The sequence below is a fragment of the Cyanistes caeruleus genome, chromosome 14 (genome assembly GCF_971803275.1).
Source record: "Cyanistes caeruleus chromosome 14, bCyaCae1.hap1.1, whole genome shotgun sequence".
NCBI lineage: Eukaryota > Metazoa > Chordata > Aves > Passeriformes > Paridae > Cyanistes > Cyanistes caeruleus.
The window spans coordinates 1048260-1065508 of NC_141714.1; the positions used below are offsets into that span (position 1 = coordinate 1048260).

The 17249-nt window shown below is 59.1% G+C and overlaps 1 protein-coding gene across 4 annotated transcripts in view; it reads left to right on the plus strand.

Moving 5' to 3' along the window:
* Positions 1–366: 366 nt before the first annotated feature.
* MID2 (midline 2) overlaps positions 367–17249 on the plus strand; it is a 59531-nt gene continuing 42648 nt past the window's right edge. Inside the window, exons 1-2 of one of the 4 annotated variants that reach the window (XM_086850047.1) lie at positions 367–462; positions 14206–14927. In XM_086850047.1, the coding sequence (XP_086706173.1) occupies positions 14262–14927 (666 nt within the window). In that variant the 5' untranslated portion in view covers positions 367–462; positions 14206–14261. The other 3 variants (XM_086850048.1, XM_086850049.1, XM_023926826.2) reach the window with 3 other exon arrangements.

Sequence of the window (17249 nt, forward strand, 5' to 3'; positions counted from 1 at the left end):
CCATAGGACACACTATCCTGATCCCATAGAGCTCGCACTATCCCGATCCCATAGAGCTCGCACTATCCCGATCCCATAGGACACACTATCCTGATCCCATAGGACACACACACTATCCCGATCCCATAGAGCTCGCACTATCCCGATCCCATAGGACACACTATCCTGATCCCATAGAGCTCGCACTATCCCGATCCCATAGAGCTCGCACTATCCCGATCCCATAGGACACACTATCCTGATCCCATAGAGCTCGCACTATCCCGATCCCATGGGGTTCCCATCGTTCCCACGCCCCGGTCCGGGCGGTCTCACCTGCGGAGGGCGTGGCCTAAGGGCGGGGCGGGGCCCGTGAGCGCGCGCGGTCCCGCCCCGCCCGCCCCGCGCGCGCCGCCGCCGCCGCCGTGTCCCCGCGCCTCCAAGATGCCCGGGCAGCGGCGGGGGCGCTCCCGCGGGCCGCCGGTACGTACCAGCACCGGGGCGGGCGGGGGCAGCGGGGCGGGGCTGGCCGGACCGGGCCGGGCGGGCTCCCGCGGGCCGCCGGTAGGTACCGGCATCGGGGCGGGAGGCGGCACCGAGTCGGGGAGGGAATGCCGCGGCCCACCGGTAGGTACCGGGGCGGGAGGAAGCTCCGAACCGGCCGTCGGGGCCCCGGCGCGGCCCTTGTGGCGGGTTTGCAGCAAGTGCCGGGGCGGGGAGGGCTGCCGCCCTTCCCGGGAGCCGTTGCCGGCTCCCCCCGCTCCCGATCGCCACTCCCGGTTGCCGAGCGCGTCTGCCAGCTCGCCCCGGTGCGGCCCCGGCGCTTGGCGCCGAGTCCCGGGTGGCCTGTCCCTGCCCGGGCTTCCCGCGGCCTTCCCGGTGCGCCGGGAGCCGTCCTGCTGGGAGCGGCGGTGCGTTTCGGGCACGAGCTCGCCGGCTCCGGCTCCCCGCCCGCGGCTCTCGGGATCCCGCGGCCGGCTCGCCGTCCCCTCGGGCCGGCTTTCACGGCGGCGAGAGCCGTGTCCCCGCCGCCGCCCGGCCCCGTGCCCGCAGCCCGCGGTCCGTGCTGCCGTCTGGCGCTGCCGCAGAGCCGCTGCGGGGCCGTAGCTGCCCCGGTGCTCCCGGGGCCCCGCTCCCGTTCCCCCGGCGCGGCTGGGAGCCGAGGAGCTCCCGGACCGGGGAACTTACGGCGCTCCGTGACCGCAGAGCAGCGCCACGGCCGCGGCTGGGGGGGGGCTGCGGGCGCCGCCCCCGGGGCACCGGGGGTCGGGAGCATCTCCGGGTGCTGCCCGCGCTTCGGGGTGTCCCTGCCGAGCTGGCAGCGGAGCAAGGTTCGCTTGCGCCGAGGATTGTGCGGCTGCTGGAGAACGTGCCCGAGTGACACCTCCTTGTCGCGCTTTATTTTCGTGTTTTGCTCAGAAAACATCCCAGCCGCGGGTTTATTGCCCCGTGTGCGCAGCTGGCGGGGCTGGAGCGCGGCGAGGGCCCGTTCTGCCGGCGGTCTGCGGAGTTTCTGGGGAGGGCAGATGGCTCCGGTTGTTGCTCCGTCATTCCCTCAAGTCCGGACACGCCGGCGTTAATGGCTCCTGCCCTTCCTGGCTGTCGCCCAGGTCTCCCCAGCCAGCCCGGAGGTTTCGGCTCAGCTTTTGTTGTCGGAAGGCGGCTGGAAGGAGACCGGCTCTGCCGGAGGAGCTGCCGCAGCCGGGTGGGAGCTGGCAGCGGTGCCTGGCGGAGCGCAGGGCACTCCCGGCTCCAGGTGCCAGGGGGGCATCATCGGGCAGCGTCTGCCACATCTGGGAGCTGCCACCGGCCTGGCGGCGGGGCTGGAGCTGCTCCGTGCCCCGGTGATGTGGTCAGCAGAGCCCTTCCCTCCTGTCCCCGGCCGCTGACCCGCGGGCTCCGTGCTCGGGCTGTCGCCGCTGCGTTTCACCGTGGAGGAGCGGACTCGAGGCTCCGTGCTCGGCTTGTGCCCCTCGCCCAGGGGTGGTAAAAGCGGCCACAGCACGGAGGGAGGGAAGGAGGGAGGCTGGCCTGGGCAGCGGTGCTGGAATGCTCTGGCACCGAGGGGATGCTCCCTGAGGATGCTCCCGGGAAAGGACAGTGAGTGTAGCAGGAACACGAGGAGGAGGAAGGATGAATTGATGCCAACGACAGCAGCAGCTGTCTCGGTTCAGGCAGGTGGCTACAGAGCCCTGGGTGTGCCAGCTGCTGCGATCCGAGCTGGGTCTGTGCCCTGCACAGCCCTCATGGCGGCTGGGAGGCCGTGCCTGTGCACAGCCCACGTCCTGCCTGCTTTGGAAATGCTGCTTTGCAAAAGAAATGGAGCTGCAGCGGGTGAGAAACCCCTGCCTTGCAAAGCGTGCACCGGCTGAGCTGCGCTGGCCTCCGCGGTACAGGCTCAGGGCTGTGTGTCGGTGTGTGTGCATGCTTGTGAGCAGGGTGGGATCGGCCCTGGCACCACGTGAGATTGATAAATGACTTACTTTTAAAGCCAGGATTATGTTGTCTCCTGCTCCATCCCCTCTAGGGTGGATAGGTGTTTCCAAACCCACGCTGCCACTCCCCTGGGCTCTCTGTGGGTTTCTGAGCTGTTGGTTGGGGTTTCTGTAGTGGGGAGGGGGGCGTTGAGCCTTTCAGCCCTTGGGCAGCCCCTGGCTTTAGGGGTTGGTGCATCCCAAAGGATGGTCGGTCACTGGCGTGACCAAGGCTGTCCCATCGGAGATGCTGGAAGCAGAACTGTCTCTGCAGGCTGCACAGCTGCTTCATTAAATGAAGCTGATGAGCAGTGTGATCATTTCATTCCTCTGGAAGGAGCTGCTGCTGCCGATTACAGGCACCTTCTGTATCAAACCCACCTTAGCCTGCTCGGAGCCCCTCCGAGGCCGGTGCTCCCCTCGTTGGGGTGAGGGGGTCTGTGCCCGCTCCCCTGAGCTCCCTCCTGGAGAGGGACAGAGCCCTGGGGAGGCTGGAGCCTGTGTTGCTGCTGACCCTTGTTTTTGGTGTTCTTTGCCGGAGGAGCTCCTGGCTGCGCCGGCATCTTGTGCCAGCCCCTCTGATTATGGAGCACCCTCCTGGGGCTGCTGAGGGCCGGCCTCGGAGCCTGGCTCCCAAAAATGCCAGGGCAGGGAGGTCACGGCCAGGAGAATGGTGCGTCTGTGTGGCTCTGAAAGGCGCCTTGTGCTGCGGCTCCTCGGGTCCTGCAGTGCTGGAACCGTGGGGCTGCGCCCTCATGCCAGCCATGGGGACAGGCAGGGGCACTGTGAGCCTGGCACTCGTGCCTCTGGTGTCCTTGGGGAGATGTGGGGCACAACTGCAGCCCTGGCTTGTGGGGCGCCACTGGGGCCCTGCCAGCACCGGCAGGATGTGGTGGCTTCAGCATCTGCCCTCTCCCCGTCTGTGTCCTGGCCCCTGGGGCAGAATTGTCCTTTTTGTGCCTCGGGATGCGCTGCTCTTTCTCAGGAAGCGGCCAATTGTGCTCGCTGGCACTCCATCACTGCCTGCCTCTGGCCCCTGCCCTGTGGCCAGGCTGGGGACAGCCTTGCCCTTGTTTTCTGGGGCTCCCAGCTGAGGGGAAGGCGGCCCCCAGTAATGCCCATCAACACAGCAAGGACAGGAGAGGGCTGCTGGCCCCCAGGACTGCTCTGGTGTGGGAATGGGGCTGAGTGACGGAAATCTAGGGATGCTGGTGGGGGGCTCAGGCTGGACCACTTTTTATCTCCTTTTCTTGCAGTCTCAGCTGTGGTGCTGGTCAGCCCCATGGAGCTCACTGGTCCCCGTGTCATGTGGCTGTGCTGCTGTCATCCCTCTCACGCAATCATGGAATATCCTGAGTTGGAAGGGACCCATCAGGATCATTAAGTCCAATTCCTGGCCCTGCACTGACACCCCAAGAATCTCATCCTCTGCCTGAAAGCGTTGTCCAAGTGCTTTTTTAGCTCCAGCAGCCTTGGGGCCATCGCCTCTTCCCTGGAGGGCCTGTCCCAGTGTCACCTGCTGGGTGAAAAAACATTTCCTGATGTCCAACCTAAATATCATGTCCCTGTCCCCCCTTCCCTCCCCCTAGATGCTGTCCCTTTCTTCTGTGTGTGTTTGCTCCTAGGGGACTGGGCTGTCCCAGGTGTCCCCTGGTGCTACAGCTGTCCCCAGGTGGCTGCTCCAGGGCCCAGGGCTGGGGAGGGGACACTGTCCCCCTGCAGGTGCCATCAGGTCCCCATTGCCCAGGGCTGGGGGAAAGCCCGGTGTGTTCTGTGTCTGCTCCCACCTCAGCCAGGGCTGCCCTGGCATGTTCCAGGAGCATTTTGGGCTGTGCTGAAGCGGGGCAGTGTCTCAAATCCGTGGTGGTTCTGCTGGAAGCTGTTTGTTTTTGAAGCTGTTCTGGCTGGGAGGTCCCAAGGAGGAGCTGCTGCTGCAGGAGCCGCCGCCAGCTCTTCCTGGCTGGGTGGTGGCATCTGCTTTGCTTCCCTTGGGCATTTCCCGTGGGATTTCCACCCTTGGACAGGAAAAGGGTGCGGGTGGGATCCGCTTGCAGTGGAGTCTCAGCCAGAGAGGCCCATGAATGAACGGGGATGTCACTGTGTGGGTTAAACTCTTCTGAGTTTTGTACTCTCAGAAGAGCAGAGTGACTGAAGGGAAGTGGGGGAGAGGGAGGGGAGAGCTCTGTGGGATTTGTGTTTGTTGAGAGGAGTTGGAGTTTTTGATTTTCTGGGTTTTTTTACAGATGTTGCAGTTGGATGCTGCAAACTCTCAGGTCTCAAAACTGTATTTTATAGATCTCACTGTCTGGCGACTCTGCTAGAGGGGGAGAAGGAAAACCCACAGACTTGTGAAAAGCCAGTATGAGAAATAAATGGAAACTTGCTGCATCACTGAGATTCTGAGGGCAGATCCAAGGGATTTGTGCTGCATCCATGTGGGAACACGTACAGCATGTCCATGTGCCAGCTGCATCAGGGGTCCCCAGCTTCACACACTTTCCATGGGATTCCAAAAGGAAAGGGCTTCATGCCTCTGTGGAATGTCATTATTGTTGTTTATAACTGAGATTCGTGTCTAAGAGGGAAATGAATTGCTCAGTCTGTCTCTCTTTTGCAGATGCAGGAAATAGACCATGTTGGGGTAATGGCCTAGAAATTACATTTTGCTTTAATACACAAACCCAGTTTTGAGTTGGTTGACTGAAGGGGGAAACATTGGGGCAGGAGGTAGAGGCCTGTCTGGGGAGGGGTTCTCTGGGGGCACAGGGGAGGTGGGAAGGTGCCAGCTCTCCAAGGTGCAGCCCGCAGCAGCGATAGTGAGGAATAAATTAGCTTTCTTCATCAAAGAGACACAGAGCAGCTTAAATGCATTTCGTGGCTGATCCTCAAGGAACCCCACAAACGTGGTTGTGTAACAGGGCTGAATGCAGCGAGGCAGGGAAGGGGGTCCCAAGAATGCTCCAGAGCAGGGTGGGCTGGGGCAGGAGCACCAGCCGTGGAGCTGGAGGTGTGGGGCTGTGGGCAGCTGCTCTCCCCTGCCCTGGGGGTTTGAGCTGCAGGGTGACCCGGCTCTGCACTTCCCAAGGGACAGACAGGAGCTCTGTCTGGCTGCTCTTCTGGCTCAGGCTGCTGCTCACACTGGTGTGCTGATCTGAGAGCCAGCGTCACACTGTGGTGGTGGCAGTGCCCCTGTGGTGGTGGTGGCAGTGTCCCTGTGGTGGTGACAGTGCCGCTGTGGTGGTGGCAGTGCCACTGTGGTGGTGGTGGTGGCAGTGCCACTGTGGTGGTGGTGGTGGCAGTGTCCCTGTGGTGGTGGTGGCAGTGTCCCTGTGGTGGTGGTGGCAGTGTCCCTGTGGTGGTGGCAGTGCCACTGTGGTGGTAGTGGCAGTGCCCCTGTGGTGGTGGTGGCAGTGCCCCTGTGGTGGTGGTGGCAGTGTCCCTGTGGTGGTGGCAGTGCTCCAGCACTTGCATGAGGGAGACCATGGGCCTGCCACACTGAATTTATATAGACATAACACTACTGATTTTTTAAAGGAGGGATTTTTGAAAAGCCTTCTGCTCCTGTCAGGACTTTGTCAAGCCAGTGGGCACCATTGTGGTCAGTGCTGGGGAGACCTGCAGAGGGCTGTGCAGCCCCAGCACCCCAGGAACTGGTGTCATTCCTCAGCAGCTGGGAGCTGTGCCTGTCTGGAGCCACAGCCGTTCCCATGGGGAATTGGACTGCCAGGTGCTCTGGTGTGTCAAACCCCCAGGGAGGCTCTGGAACCCTCTGTGATTGTGACAAGTGCAAAGTTCGGAACGTTTTGGGTTCCTTTCAGATCATTAAAGAACTCGTCAGTGTGTGAGAGCAGGTATTGTCTGTGCCTGAACTTCCCTCCAGCAGCCCCCAGGAGGGAGTGAGGATGGCAGGAGGAGATCACCTTTGTAGTCACCTGCTTCATCTCCTGAGTGCAGCTGAGCAGAGCTGGGAGGGATGGGATCCACAGCTCCTGCGAGCTGCCAAAATTACCTGGGCTGCCCCTCAGAGCAGAGGGCAGAAGTTGGGAGATGCAGTGTGGTGGAACCAGGCGGGCCAGGAGTGGGAGATGGAAGCAGCCAGCACGGCCCAGGTCCTCCAGCCAGCCTGGGCATGGTGGGTGTTGTTTGGTGTGCTCTGGGGTGCAGCCTGGGCTGGGCTCAGGGCTGTTCATGTTCCACAGGCTGATCCATGGGGTGAGCTGCGTGGTTCTCCCCTGGCTCTGTGAGCCCCAGCCTCCTTCAGCCCCAATCCCATCCTGCCATGAGCCATGGCAATCCACAGCTGTGCTGCTGCCCTTGGCTCAGGAAACCCCTGCTGGGTGCTGGGGAGCGAACCTGGGGCTGCTCCCAGGGCTGTGGCCGGTGGAGCATCCTTTGGTGTGCTTCATAAAGTGTGAAGGACACCGGTGACATTCAGAGCAGAGCGTGGGACATGGGGACAGCCGGTGGCTCTGCCAAACCTGTCCCTTCTGTGTGCTGGAGCCTCGTCCTCTCTCTAGGGACCCAGCCCCGTGACAGGGGATATTGCAGGGGGAGCTGAGCCAAGGGGAATCGGTGCTTTTTTGTTTATAAATGTATTTTATTTTGTGATGATGGGCAGAAGTGCTCCTGTGCAGCAGCAGAGGTGTCCCCAAAGAGATGCTAATGGTTTGAGTCACCTCAGGGCGCAGGAGCATTTTGTCTTGAAAGGCTTTAAATGACCTGTGTAATGCTCTGGAAAAGTGTCCAGGGAGCCCTGGCTCCTGTGTCATCCCACATCCGGGAGGAGGACTGGGAAATCTGCACTCCCAAGGGGCTGGAAAAAGGATTAAAAATCGCTGTGGTTGGAAAACAAGGCTTAGTTGGGCCTTCTCTGGAATGAAGAGGGGGTAACTAGGAAGAGCAGATCTCTGGCTGGCTGTGGAGGAAAGCGTGGGGGTCCTGTCCCTGTGGGGCACCCGGGGTCCCTGTGGTGCTGGGTGCCTCCCTGCAGTGATGCTGGAGCTCTCCTTGCAGGGTTGGCTGGTGGCTGATGTGGAACTCGGCATCACTGGCCGGGTGTGAGCTCCATCCCCAAAGCTGCTCTGCTGGGACCCTGGTTCTAATCAGCTCATGCAGTGTGGGCCCCACAGCCCCCAGCTGGAGCTGGGCTGCCTCTGGAGAAACATGTCTCCGTGTCCCCAAGACTTGTCCTGGAATGGTGAAGCCCCAGGCTTCACCAGCTTCCCTCCCTTTAAATCATTAATCTCTTTTAGCTGGTCTGGGAGCGTGGTCACACCAGCCCAGTGCCTCTTTCTGGGCGTTGGGGTGGGGGGAGGAGGGTGTAAAAGTCCAAAATATCTGCTACCTGTTTTGTTTCTGCACTGGGCAGTAGCACTAATTATCCCCCCATTGTCTCCAGTTCCTGCAGGAAGTCTTGTTTATCCTTCCCACCTCCCAGGAATGCAGCCCAAGGAGCTGTGCAGATATATTTAACCTCAGAGAGCAGCACAATGGCCCCTGGATTTCCCAGCTCCGTGGTATCTGGGGGAAGTGCAGCAGATCTGTCCTTGTGGGGAGATTGGAGAGGGTCAGGACAGCAACAAGGCTCGGGGCTGACCCACAGCCCCCCCACACAGCTGCTGCATCTCCTGGGGTCTGCCAGTGGCTGGGAGCTGCTGCTGTCCTGCTGCCCCTGAGCCGCTGGCACAGGCAGGCTGTGTTCCCTTGGGGACACGTGTGCTCCTGGGAGCCCCAGCAGGCAGCCCTGAGCCAGCAGGGACCGGCCAGAGCCTTCAGGCTGGAGCTCTGAGCCCCGCTGGAGCCCCCTTGGAGCCCCTCTGGAGGTCCTTCTGGAGCCCCCCTTGCTCCCTTTGCCCCGTTCTGTGTGTGCTGGATGTTCCAGCTTGGTGGAATGCCCAGTCCTCAGCTGCCTTTCTTAAGGGCCTGGCTGGAAGGGCTCACTCACATCTGCCATGGCCTTGGGAAGGTGGCTCTGCTCCCACTGAAGCCATGTCCCTGCAGCTGTCCCTGGCAGTGCCACAGCCCCCTCCCAGCCCTCAGCATCACTGTGACACCCCAGCTTCAGCCGAGGTTACAGCCCCTGAGCTGGGCTGGCAGAGGGGCAGGGACTGTGGGTTTGAGCATTGCAGGGGGAATGGGATGGATGATGGATGGATGGATGATGGATGGATGATGGATGGATGATGGATGGATGGATGGATGATGGATGGATGATGGATGGATGATGGATGGATGATGGATGGATGATGGATGGATGATGGATGGATGATGGATGGATGGATGATGGATGGATGGCTGATGGATGGATGGATGATGGATGGATGATGGATGGATGGATGATGGATGGATGATGGATGGATGATGGATGGACAGATGGATGATGGATGGATGATGGATGGATGGAGGGATGGATGGAGGGATGGATGATGGATGGATGATAGACGGATGGATGATGGATGGAGGGATGGATGGATGATGGATGGATGATGGATGGATGGATGGATGATGGATGGATGATGGATGGATGGATGATGGACGGATGATGGATGGACGGATGATGGATGGACGGATGATGGATGGACGGATGATGGACGGATGATGGATGGACGGATGATGGACGGATGATGGATGGACGGATGATGGATGGATGATGGATGGACGGATGATGGATGGACGGATGATGGATGGACGGATGATGGACGGATGATGGATGGACGGATGATGGATGGACGGATGATGGATGGACGGATGGATGATGGACGGATGGATGGAGAGATGGATGGATGATGGATGGATGGATGGATGATGGATGGATGGACAGACAGATGGATGGATGGATGGATGGATGGACAGATGGACAGACATGCAGTGTGTGGGAAAGAGGGCTGCCATGGGCTGTGACCTGCCAGAGCCTGAGGCTGGCTGCTGCAGGTTTCGTGGGTTAGGGAGGGAAGTGCTGGGGGCCATGTGGCTTCCCCAGGAGCTGGAGGCAGCCGTGCTGTGCTCCAGGGACCTGCCACAGCTGAGGGGCTGGAGGGGTGCCCTGGGCCTTCTGTGTCCTGTCAACCTTCAGGCCACGGAGGGAGATGGCAGGGGAAGGTTCCCACAGGGTGGCAGTGGGAATTGCCCCATAGCGTCCCCTGTAGGCTTTAGATGGAGCATCCTTGTCCCATGCAGGAAACTCAAGCCAGCCCTTCCCAACCTTGGAGCCTGACAGGAGACATTCAGGAGCTGAGGGGATTTTGTGATGGAGCAGAATCGTCTCATCCCATCAGTGAAGGCAGCGATGAAGGTGAAATTCCCAGAGGGAATAAGGTGCTGTGCGAATGGAGGAGTTAAAGAGCACGAATGGCCAGTCCCTGCTGGGCTCTGGTGGCTCCTGGAGGGTTTAAGAATGGAGCAGCTGCACTGCTCAGGGGTCTCTCATTGAAGGGAACTGCTGTGTGAGAACGCAGCCTCATGGCTCTGTCCTTATGCAAGAGATGCAGTGAGAGCAGTGGGAATTACATGGAGCAACCTTGCTTTAGCACCAGGCAAATTGGCTGGGAAAATAATTAAAGCTGTAGGGAAATGGTGTTTCAGTTTGATGGATTAGGGACTGGCTGTTACAGGGGAATCCAGTTTAGCTGCAGCAGGTGGTGTTCCTTTCCTAGAGTGGTCATGGAAGGCAGCTGGGAGATGGATCACTGGGATTTTCAGACAAATCTGTGGAGTTATTACAGTGGGAGTGGTGGGAGGAAAGGCCAAGTTCCGTTTGGTGTGTTCAGGTGTGCTGGGAGGGAGCAGTGGAGGCGGTGATGTGGCCAAGGCTCGCTCTGTGCTGGCCTGGCTGAGGGATGCTCTGTGCTGGCTGCAGCTTTGAGCTTCAAATGCGCTGTTAAATGCACACGGCTGATGCAAATAAAGCACAGAAGAAACAGGTAATGGGGGATGTGAACTGGCTGCAGGAGCCCCTGTCCCTCCTTGGGTCAGAAGCTGCTGCTGGTGGCGCAGCTGGGGCTGTGTTCCCTCGCAGGACCCTGTTTCTGCTGGACATCCCATCGCAGGGGCGGGTTCGGGGAAGCTGTTTGGGAGGGCTGAGCTGGCAGGAGAGCATTGGCAGAGCTGGGGAGGTGCAGGGGGGACCTCTCCCCCTGGAGCTGCAGCTCCCTGCTGCCCTGGGGGCTCCTCCAGCACCATGGGGCTGCTGCACGGGCTGTTCCTCCTCCCTCAGCACTGAGCCAGCTTTGAACTCATTTTCCCCAGGACAACAAAAAGCACAGAGACAACTGCTGCCCAGATTTTGTATCCTGCTGTCACCGAGCCAATTAAGGAAAGGGTTGCCATATTTTATTACTTTTTTCGTTAATGCACGGGTGGAGCAGCATAGCTCTTCTAGAGCCTCATTCTTGGAAGGGGCTGAGCAATCTCAACTGGAGCTTTTTTGGGGGGGAGGGGAAGGAAAACAAAATAACAGGGTTAAAAACGGGGAGGGGAAATAAATAATAATCATACTTGGTGTGGAAAATACCAACCTGCAGAATTAATGTTTGTCTGGACAGGTCTGGCTGTCCTGATGTGGGACTGAAGGCTGGCCAAACTCTGCCCAGGGCTGGTGCTGGGGGAGACCAGAGGGACTTTTGTGTGGACTTGGAAAACCGGGTAAAAATGGGGCTTGGATGCTGCTCAAAGGGAAAATGTGAATTTTGGGTTGGCTGCGTGTGGCCTCAGGTGATGAACACCAGGATGTCCCCGGGTACGGGTGGGATGATGTGGCAGCATCCCTCCTTCCATGGCTCTCCTTCCTCCTTCCCTTGGTGCCAGACCTCTGCATCTCCTGGCAAACCACAAGCTTGAGGCAGGGGTATTGTTGGGATATTGGGAAAACTGTAATTTGGGAGAAGGGGTGGGGGAGCCTTTGTATCCGAGAACCTCTGGTGTGACTCGCCAAGGGCAACCTGTGCACCCCCAGCACGCTCCTGCTGCTCCAGGCTGGAGCTAAAAGCAGTGGCCAGTGTGTCCCAGAGGACCTGCACTGGCCCTGCATCACCCTCAGCTCTGCCCACCCTGGGCTTCGCTGCCCTCCCTGTTTATTCTGTTTTGTCCCTGATTGTTTTCTTCCCCTGCCTCTCTTTTCCCTCGGTTTTGGGCAAAGCTCAGATCAACACAGAAGAGTTTGGTTGGATGTGAGGTGGTGTTAACCTGCTGCTCCAGGCTGCAGTCATCGTCACAGGCCAGCATGGACAGGGCCACTGGCCCTTGGGCACGAGTGACACGGGGCTGTCTGTAAACAGTGTTAGTATTTTATAACTTTTGCATTTAGGGAGTTAATGACTCTAAAGAAAGCAGATTTTAATCTAATCAGCTATTCCTTGTGCTGTGTCAGTCCTGGACATCAAAGAGAACATCAAAGTGAGAGGCATGAAAGGCTCTGCTGGCAGCATGGCAGCTTTGCCAGGTGCAGCATTGTGGAGCTGGGGTCCCCTCCCTCCTCCGAGGGGGCTCCTGCACCCCCAGGCAGGCTCCTGGCCCTGTTCTGTCCTGCCCTGGAGGCTCCTGGCCCTGTTCTGTCCTGCCTTGGAAGCTCCTGTCCCTGTTCTGTCCTGCCTTGGAGCAGGTTCCTGTCCCCGTTCTGCCCTGCCTTGGAGGCTCCTGTGCCTCCTCCACGCCTCCGAGGGGGCTCCTGCTGTCCCAGCCTGGGGCTCCCCTTGGATATGTCGCAGGTAAAAGCTGTTGTCCCAGCGAGGAGAACAAGATTAGTGTACAAATGTCCCTTGGTAACAAAACCAAAGGCTGTTTGAACTTGTTATGTTGTTTTCCCGTGGGTAGCAGTGGAGCTGTGTGTGAAGGCTGGTGTTGGATGCTGTGGGAGTGGGAGATGCTGCTCCACGGGACAGCTGGTGCTGGCAGGGTGTTGGGGAGCCTCTCACACCAATCCTGATCTTTAAATTCTTCCCCCAGTCTTGGTCAGGCTGTGAAATCGTGTTCTTGTCCTTTCTTTTTGTTTCCATCTGTGTGTTTGCTGCCTGGGGAGGGTCAGTGGATGGTGTGGGGTGGCAGGAGGGGCTGTGCCCCCGGCTGGGCTCGTGCAGCGGGGTTTGGGGCTGCAAGGGCCAGGCTGTGTCCCCAGTGCCCGGCTCAGAGAGGAGGTTTGGCAGCCCCAGTGCCACTGGGACCCCTCATCCTGCCAGGCTGCAGCTCGGGGAGCCCTCGTGCTCCTCTGCTTTCTGACTTCTCCACTGGCTCTCTTGGGGAAAAGAAAGATAATTTTAAACCTGTGTATGTGTGTGCAAGGCTGCTTTTGGCCAGCAAGAGCTGCTGCAGCACGAACGTATCAAAATATCCAGTGGATTTATTTGCAAGCCCCTTGGGCAGGGAAGAGCTCAGGGTTCCTCCAGGCACCTGCCAGTCCCATTTCAGCCAGTGGGGAGGAGGTGGTGGGGGTGATGGAGCTGATGGGTGGGACAGGGCTGGCAGGTCCCAGTGTGGCACCTGTGCCATTTGCAGGTGCTGGCAGCAGCCTGGGGCTTTGGGCAGCCAGACCCTCTACTGCTGCTGCCCCCTGCACTTTGCTTACAGCCCTTTCTCATTGAATCCCAGACTGGTTTGGGTTGGAAGGACCTTAAAGCTCATCCAGTTCCAGTCCCCTGCCCTGGGCAGGGACACCTTCCCCTAGACCAGGTGGCTTCAAGTCCCTTCCAGCCTGGCCTGGAGCAGGGATGTGGCAGGCACAGCTGCCCTGGGCATGGCTCCCAGGGAAGGGTTTTTCCTGTGGTGCCCAGAGAGCCTGGGCAGCACAGCAAGCTGTTCCTGGTGAAAGCAGGGCAGGGCTGGCACCACGGTGCTCCCCATGGCTCAGTTCCCACAGCAGGGCCGGGGTGAGGGTCCCTGTGGCCGTGGGCTGTCCCCACACCCACGAGCAGGGACCCCAGAGCGGGCAGGTGAGGGAGGAGAGGCTGGGGCTGCTGCTGTGTCACTTCAAGTCTGTTTTGGAGCTGCTGGGCAGAGGCCGGGCAGCGCTCAGGGTGCAGCTCCTGCCGCTCCCCAAACTGAGCTGGGAGCAGCAGGTTGAGTCGCCTGCTGGGAGCTGTTTCCAGCCATGTGCAAGGGAAGGGAGCTAAAAATACAGCTTGTTTGCCTCCAGCTGGAGTTGATTTAGGCATCCCTGGCTCTTGTGGAGTGCAGCAAAGGACAGCCAGCAGTGGAAGTTTGCCGACTGTAATTTTGCTGCTCTGCCCTCCCCACCCTGCTCCAAAAAGCAATGGCCAGGAAAAGCAGGGAGCAGGATGGGATGTGAAGAGCTCCCAACCTGCTCTGCTCAGAGTTTCCACGACTTGATTTGCCTTTTCCCCTTCAGCAGAAGCAGGCCTGGAGCTGCAGGGGATGTTAAGGGGTTTATCTGTGCCATGCAGAGCAGCCCTTCTGCGTTCTGTGGAACACCAGCATGGCCCTTGGCAGCACACACAAACACAAACACCACATCATGTGGTTTCCCCTGGTTTTGTCTCCAGCCTTACGGTCCAGGTCCTGCCCTGGCTGGGCTGGAAGTTGTCAGAGGAGCTGCTGTTCCTCGTCTCCCGTCCCCTGCATTCGGCTGCTGTCCCGCTGCAGCTGCAGGCTGTGCTCCATGTGGGGCGAGACAGCTGCAGGCTGTGCTGGACACGGTGTCGGGCTGTTGTGGGGGTGACCGACCCCCCAGGAACCTGCTGCTGGGGAAGAGGAGCAGCCCAGGAGTGCAGCTGTAGCCTCACGTCTCTGCTCTCCTTCCTTGCAGGTTCCTGAGCACCTTCCCTGGTTTTTGATGCTGAATCAGGATTGTGTTAACTAAAGATGGAAACACTGGAGTCAGAATTGACCTGCCCAATCTGTCTGGAGTTATTTGAGGACCCCCTCCTGCTGCCCTGTGCCCACAGCCTCTGTTTCAGCTGTGCCCACCGCATCCTGGTGTCCAGCTGCTCCTCCGGCGAGTCCATCGAGCCCATCGCCGCCTTCCAGTGCCCGACGTGCCGCTATGTCATCTCCCTCAACCACCGGGGCCTGGAGGGCCTCAAGAGGAATGTGACCCTGCAGAACATCATCGACCGCTTCCAGAAGGCGTCGCTGAGCGGCCCCAACTCCCCGAGCGAGAGCCGCCGCGAGAGGACCTTCCGCGGCAGCCCTACCATGTCCGTGGCCGGCGAGAGGATCGCCTGCCAGTTCTGCGAGCAGGACCCGCCCCGCGACGCCGTCAAGACCTGCATCACCTGCGAGGTGTCCTACTGCGACCGCTGCCTGCGGGCCACCCACCCCAACAAGAAACCCTTCACCAGCCACCGGCTGGTGGAGCCCGTGCCCGACGCGCACCTGCGCGGGCTGACGTGCCTGGAGCACGAGAACGAGAAAGTGAACATGTACTGTGTGGCTGACGACCAGCTCATCTGTGCCTTATGTAAACTGGTGGGCCGCCACCGGGACCACCAAGTGGCGTCGCTCAGCGATCGCTTCGAGAAGCTGAAGGTAAGGACGGGGGAGCCCCGGCGAGCTCCGAAGCTGCTCAGTGTTCCTGGGGGAGCTGAGCTTGCAGTCGCTGTGATGTGAACCTGCCTGGATGATGTTTGACCTAGATAAAGTTTGAAATCCCTCTCCGTGCCCCGTGCATTCTGAATGAGCCTGCAAAGTGCTTTGCACTCCCTGATTTTTTTCAAAGTGAAAAAAGCCTACAGCGGGTCCCGTCTGAGGTCACGCTGCTGAGGCCGTGGCTGTGGCTGCAGCCGCGTTCCCATCAGAACCCTGCTCGTGCCTTTCTCAGCTGCTGCTTCCTCTGGCCTTTCTCCCTTCATGCCCAGGCTCATTCTGCCCCAAAAGTGCTTTTCTTGGATCTTTGACCTGTTCATGTTCAGAACAAAACCACTCTCTCCACTCTCATGTATTTTGAGGGCAGAAGGAATATACTTCATTGCTCCAACAAAAATCCGGAACACTTGGGGGTTTTTTTTTTGTGCAGACCAGATTATTTTTTCCCTCCTTGTTTTGAAACAAACTGGTGCCTGGAAAGAAAATGTCCAGTTTCCTGGGCTGGTTTCCCACCTCCCTGTCCAAACTCTCCTGAGCCCGCTGTGAGGTGCCCAGTGCAGGGACTGAACAGCCCTGATGGCACGAGGAGTGGGATGGGGTGGGATGTGCTGGGTGTTTCCAGGACACCAGCCTTGGCTTTGGGTTAGTGCTGCCAAGGGGGGCCTGGGGAGGCTGGCTTTGCCTGCCCATCATCCTCACCTGAGCTCCCCCGTGTGCAGAGCTGTGCCAGCAGCCCTGTCTGTAGTCCAGAACATTCTTTTTCCATGAGGAAATGTCTCAATTAGCAAATTGGAAACCTTCAAAAGCAATGACCGTGTATGTTTGCATGCAATAAAACCTGGGCAGAGAAACTAAAACCCTGGAATATTCCTCCCCGATCCAGCCTGTGCCAGCCAGGCAAATCCATCTGGGGGAGCCTAGCAGGTTGCCAGAACACTGTGCTTTTCCCTTTTAAATAAGAGTCTGAAGTGATTTTGGCCATGGAGGGAAGCTCTCCTCTGCCCTCTGTCCCCGGTGAGCCGGGGCTGCTCCCGGGCAGCGAGCAGTGAGCAGATGCACTTAATTCCTGGCTTTGATCCCGCATCTTGAGTGAGCTGGGAACGCCTTTCAAGTTAGATTTTTTTGATGGAAAATTGGGTTTTTGAAGTGAGTAACTTCCTGTTGTCAGAGGGGCTCTGCCTTCCACAGAAATCTTTGGTGGGGAATTTTTTTTTGTCTCTTTAGAAGTGCTGAGTGCCTGAAACTGGACTGGTGTGTGTAAATGAAAAACCTCCTCCCAGTGCTCCCCTTTCTTCCAAGCTGGTTTTACATCTAAAATCTCCAGCGTGTGCCAGCAGCCTGACTTCCCTGTGGATGCTCTACAATGATCCATCCATAGTGTATTATACACCTCCAGATGTTTCAGGAACCATCTTTAATCCCTTTAATGCATGCCATGGGTTTATTTTGTGCATCTTTAACTCCATTTGTTTATGTAATAGATTGTGTTTCCAGCCATGGGAGCAGGTTTCTGGGGTCAAGCAGGGACCACAGGGATGTGGGGCAGGATGGGGCAGAGGATGGAGGGGATGGAGGGCTGGGTCACGTCAGGAGCTATCTGGAGCTGGGCTGCCAGGGACGGATGCGGTGTCGTCGTTTCCCTGGGAAGGTTCATGCCAAGGGCTGTCAGCTGCAGACACCCTGCCTTGGTTCAGAGTCCCCAGGGCAGCTGCAGCAGCTGGGTGAGCTCTGGGTGAGCTCTGTGTGAGCTGGGTGAGCTCTGGGTGAGCTCTGGGTGAGCTCTGGGTGAGCTCTGGGTGAGCTCTGGGTGAGCGCTGGGTGAGCTCTGGGTGAGCTGGGTGAGCTCTATGTGAGCTGGGTGAGCTGGGTGAGCTCTGGGTGAGCTCTGGGTGAGCTGGGTGAGCTCTGGGTGAGCTCTGGGTGAGCTCTGGGTGAGCTCTGGGTGAGCTCTGGGTGAGCGCTGGGTGAGCGCTGGGTGAGCGCTGGGTGAGCTCTGGGTGAGCTGGGTGAGCTCTGGGTGAGCGCTGGGTGAGCTGGGTGAGCTCTGGGTGAGCTGGGTGAGCTCTGTGTGAGCTGGGTGAGCTCTGGGTGGGCACAGGCAGAGTACAGGCACAGGGCACAGAGCACAGGGCACATTCCGAGCACGTGGGGATGATGGTGCCGCTTGTTCTCCCTCCCTGTGGCTTCAGGAGGGGTTGAGATGTTGAGCACAGGCAGAGACGTCGTCTGCTGGCTCAGCTCACTGGCTGGAAGTCGACATTAAAG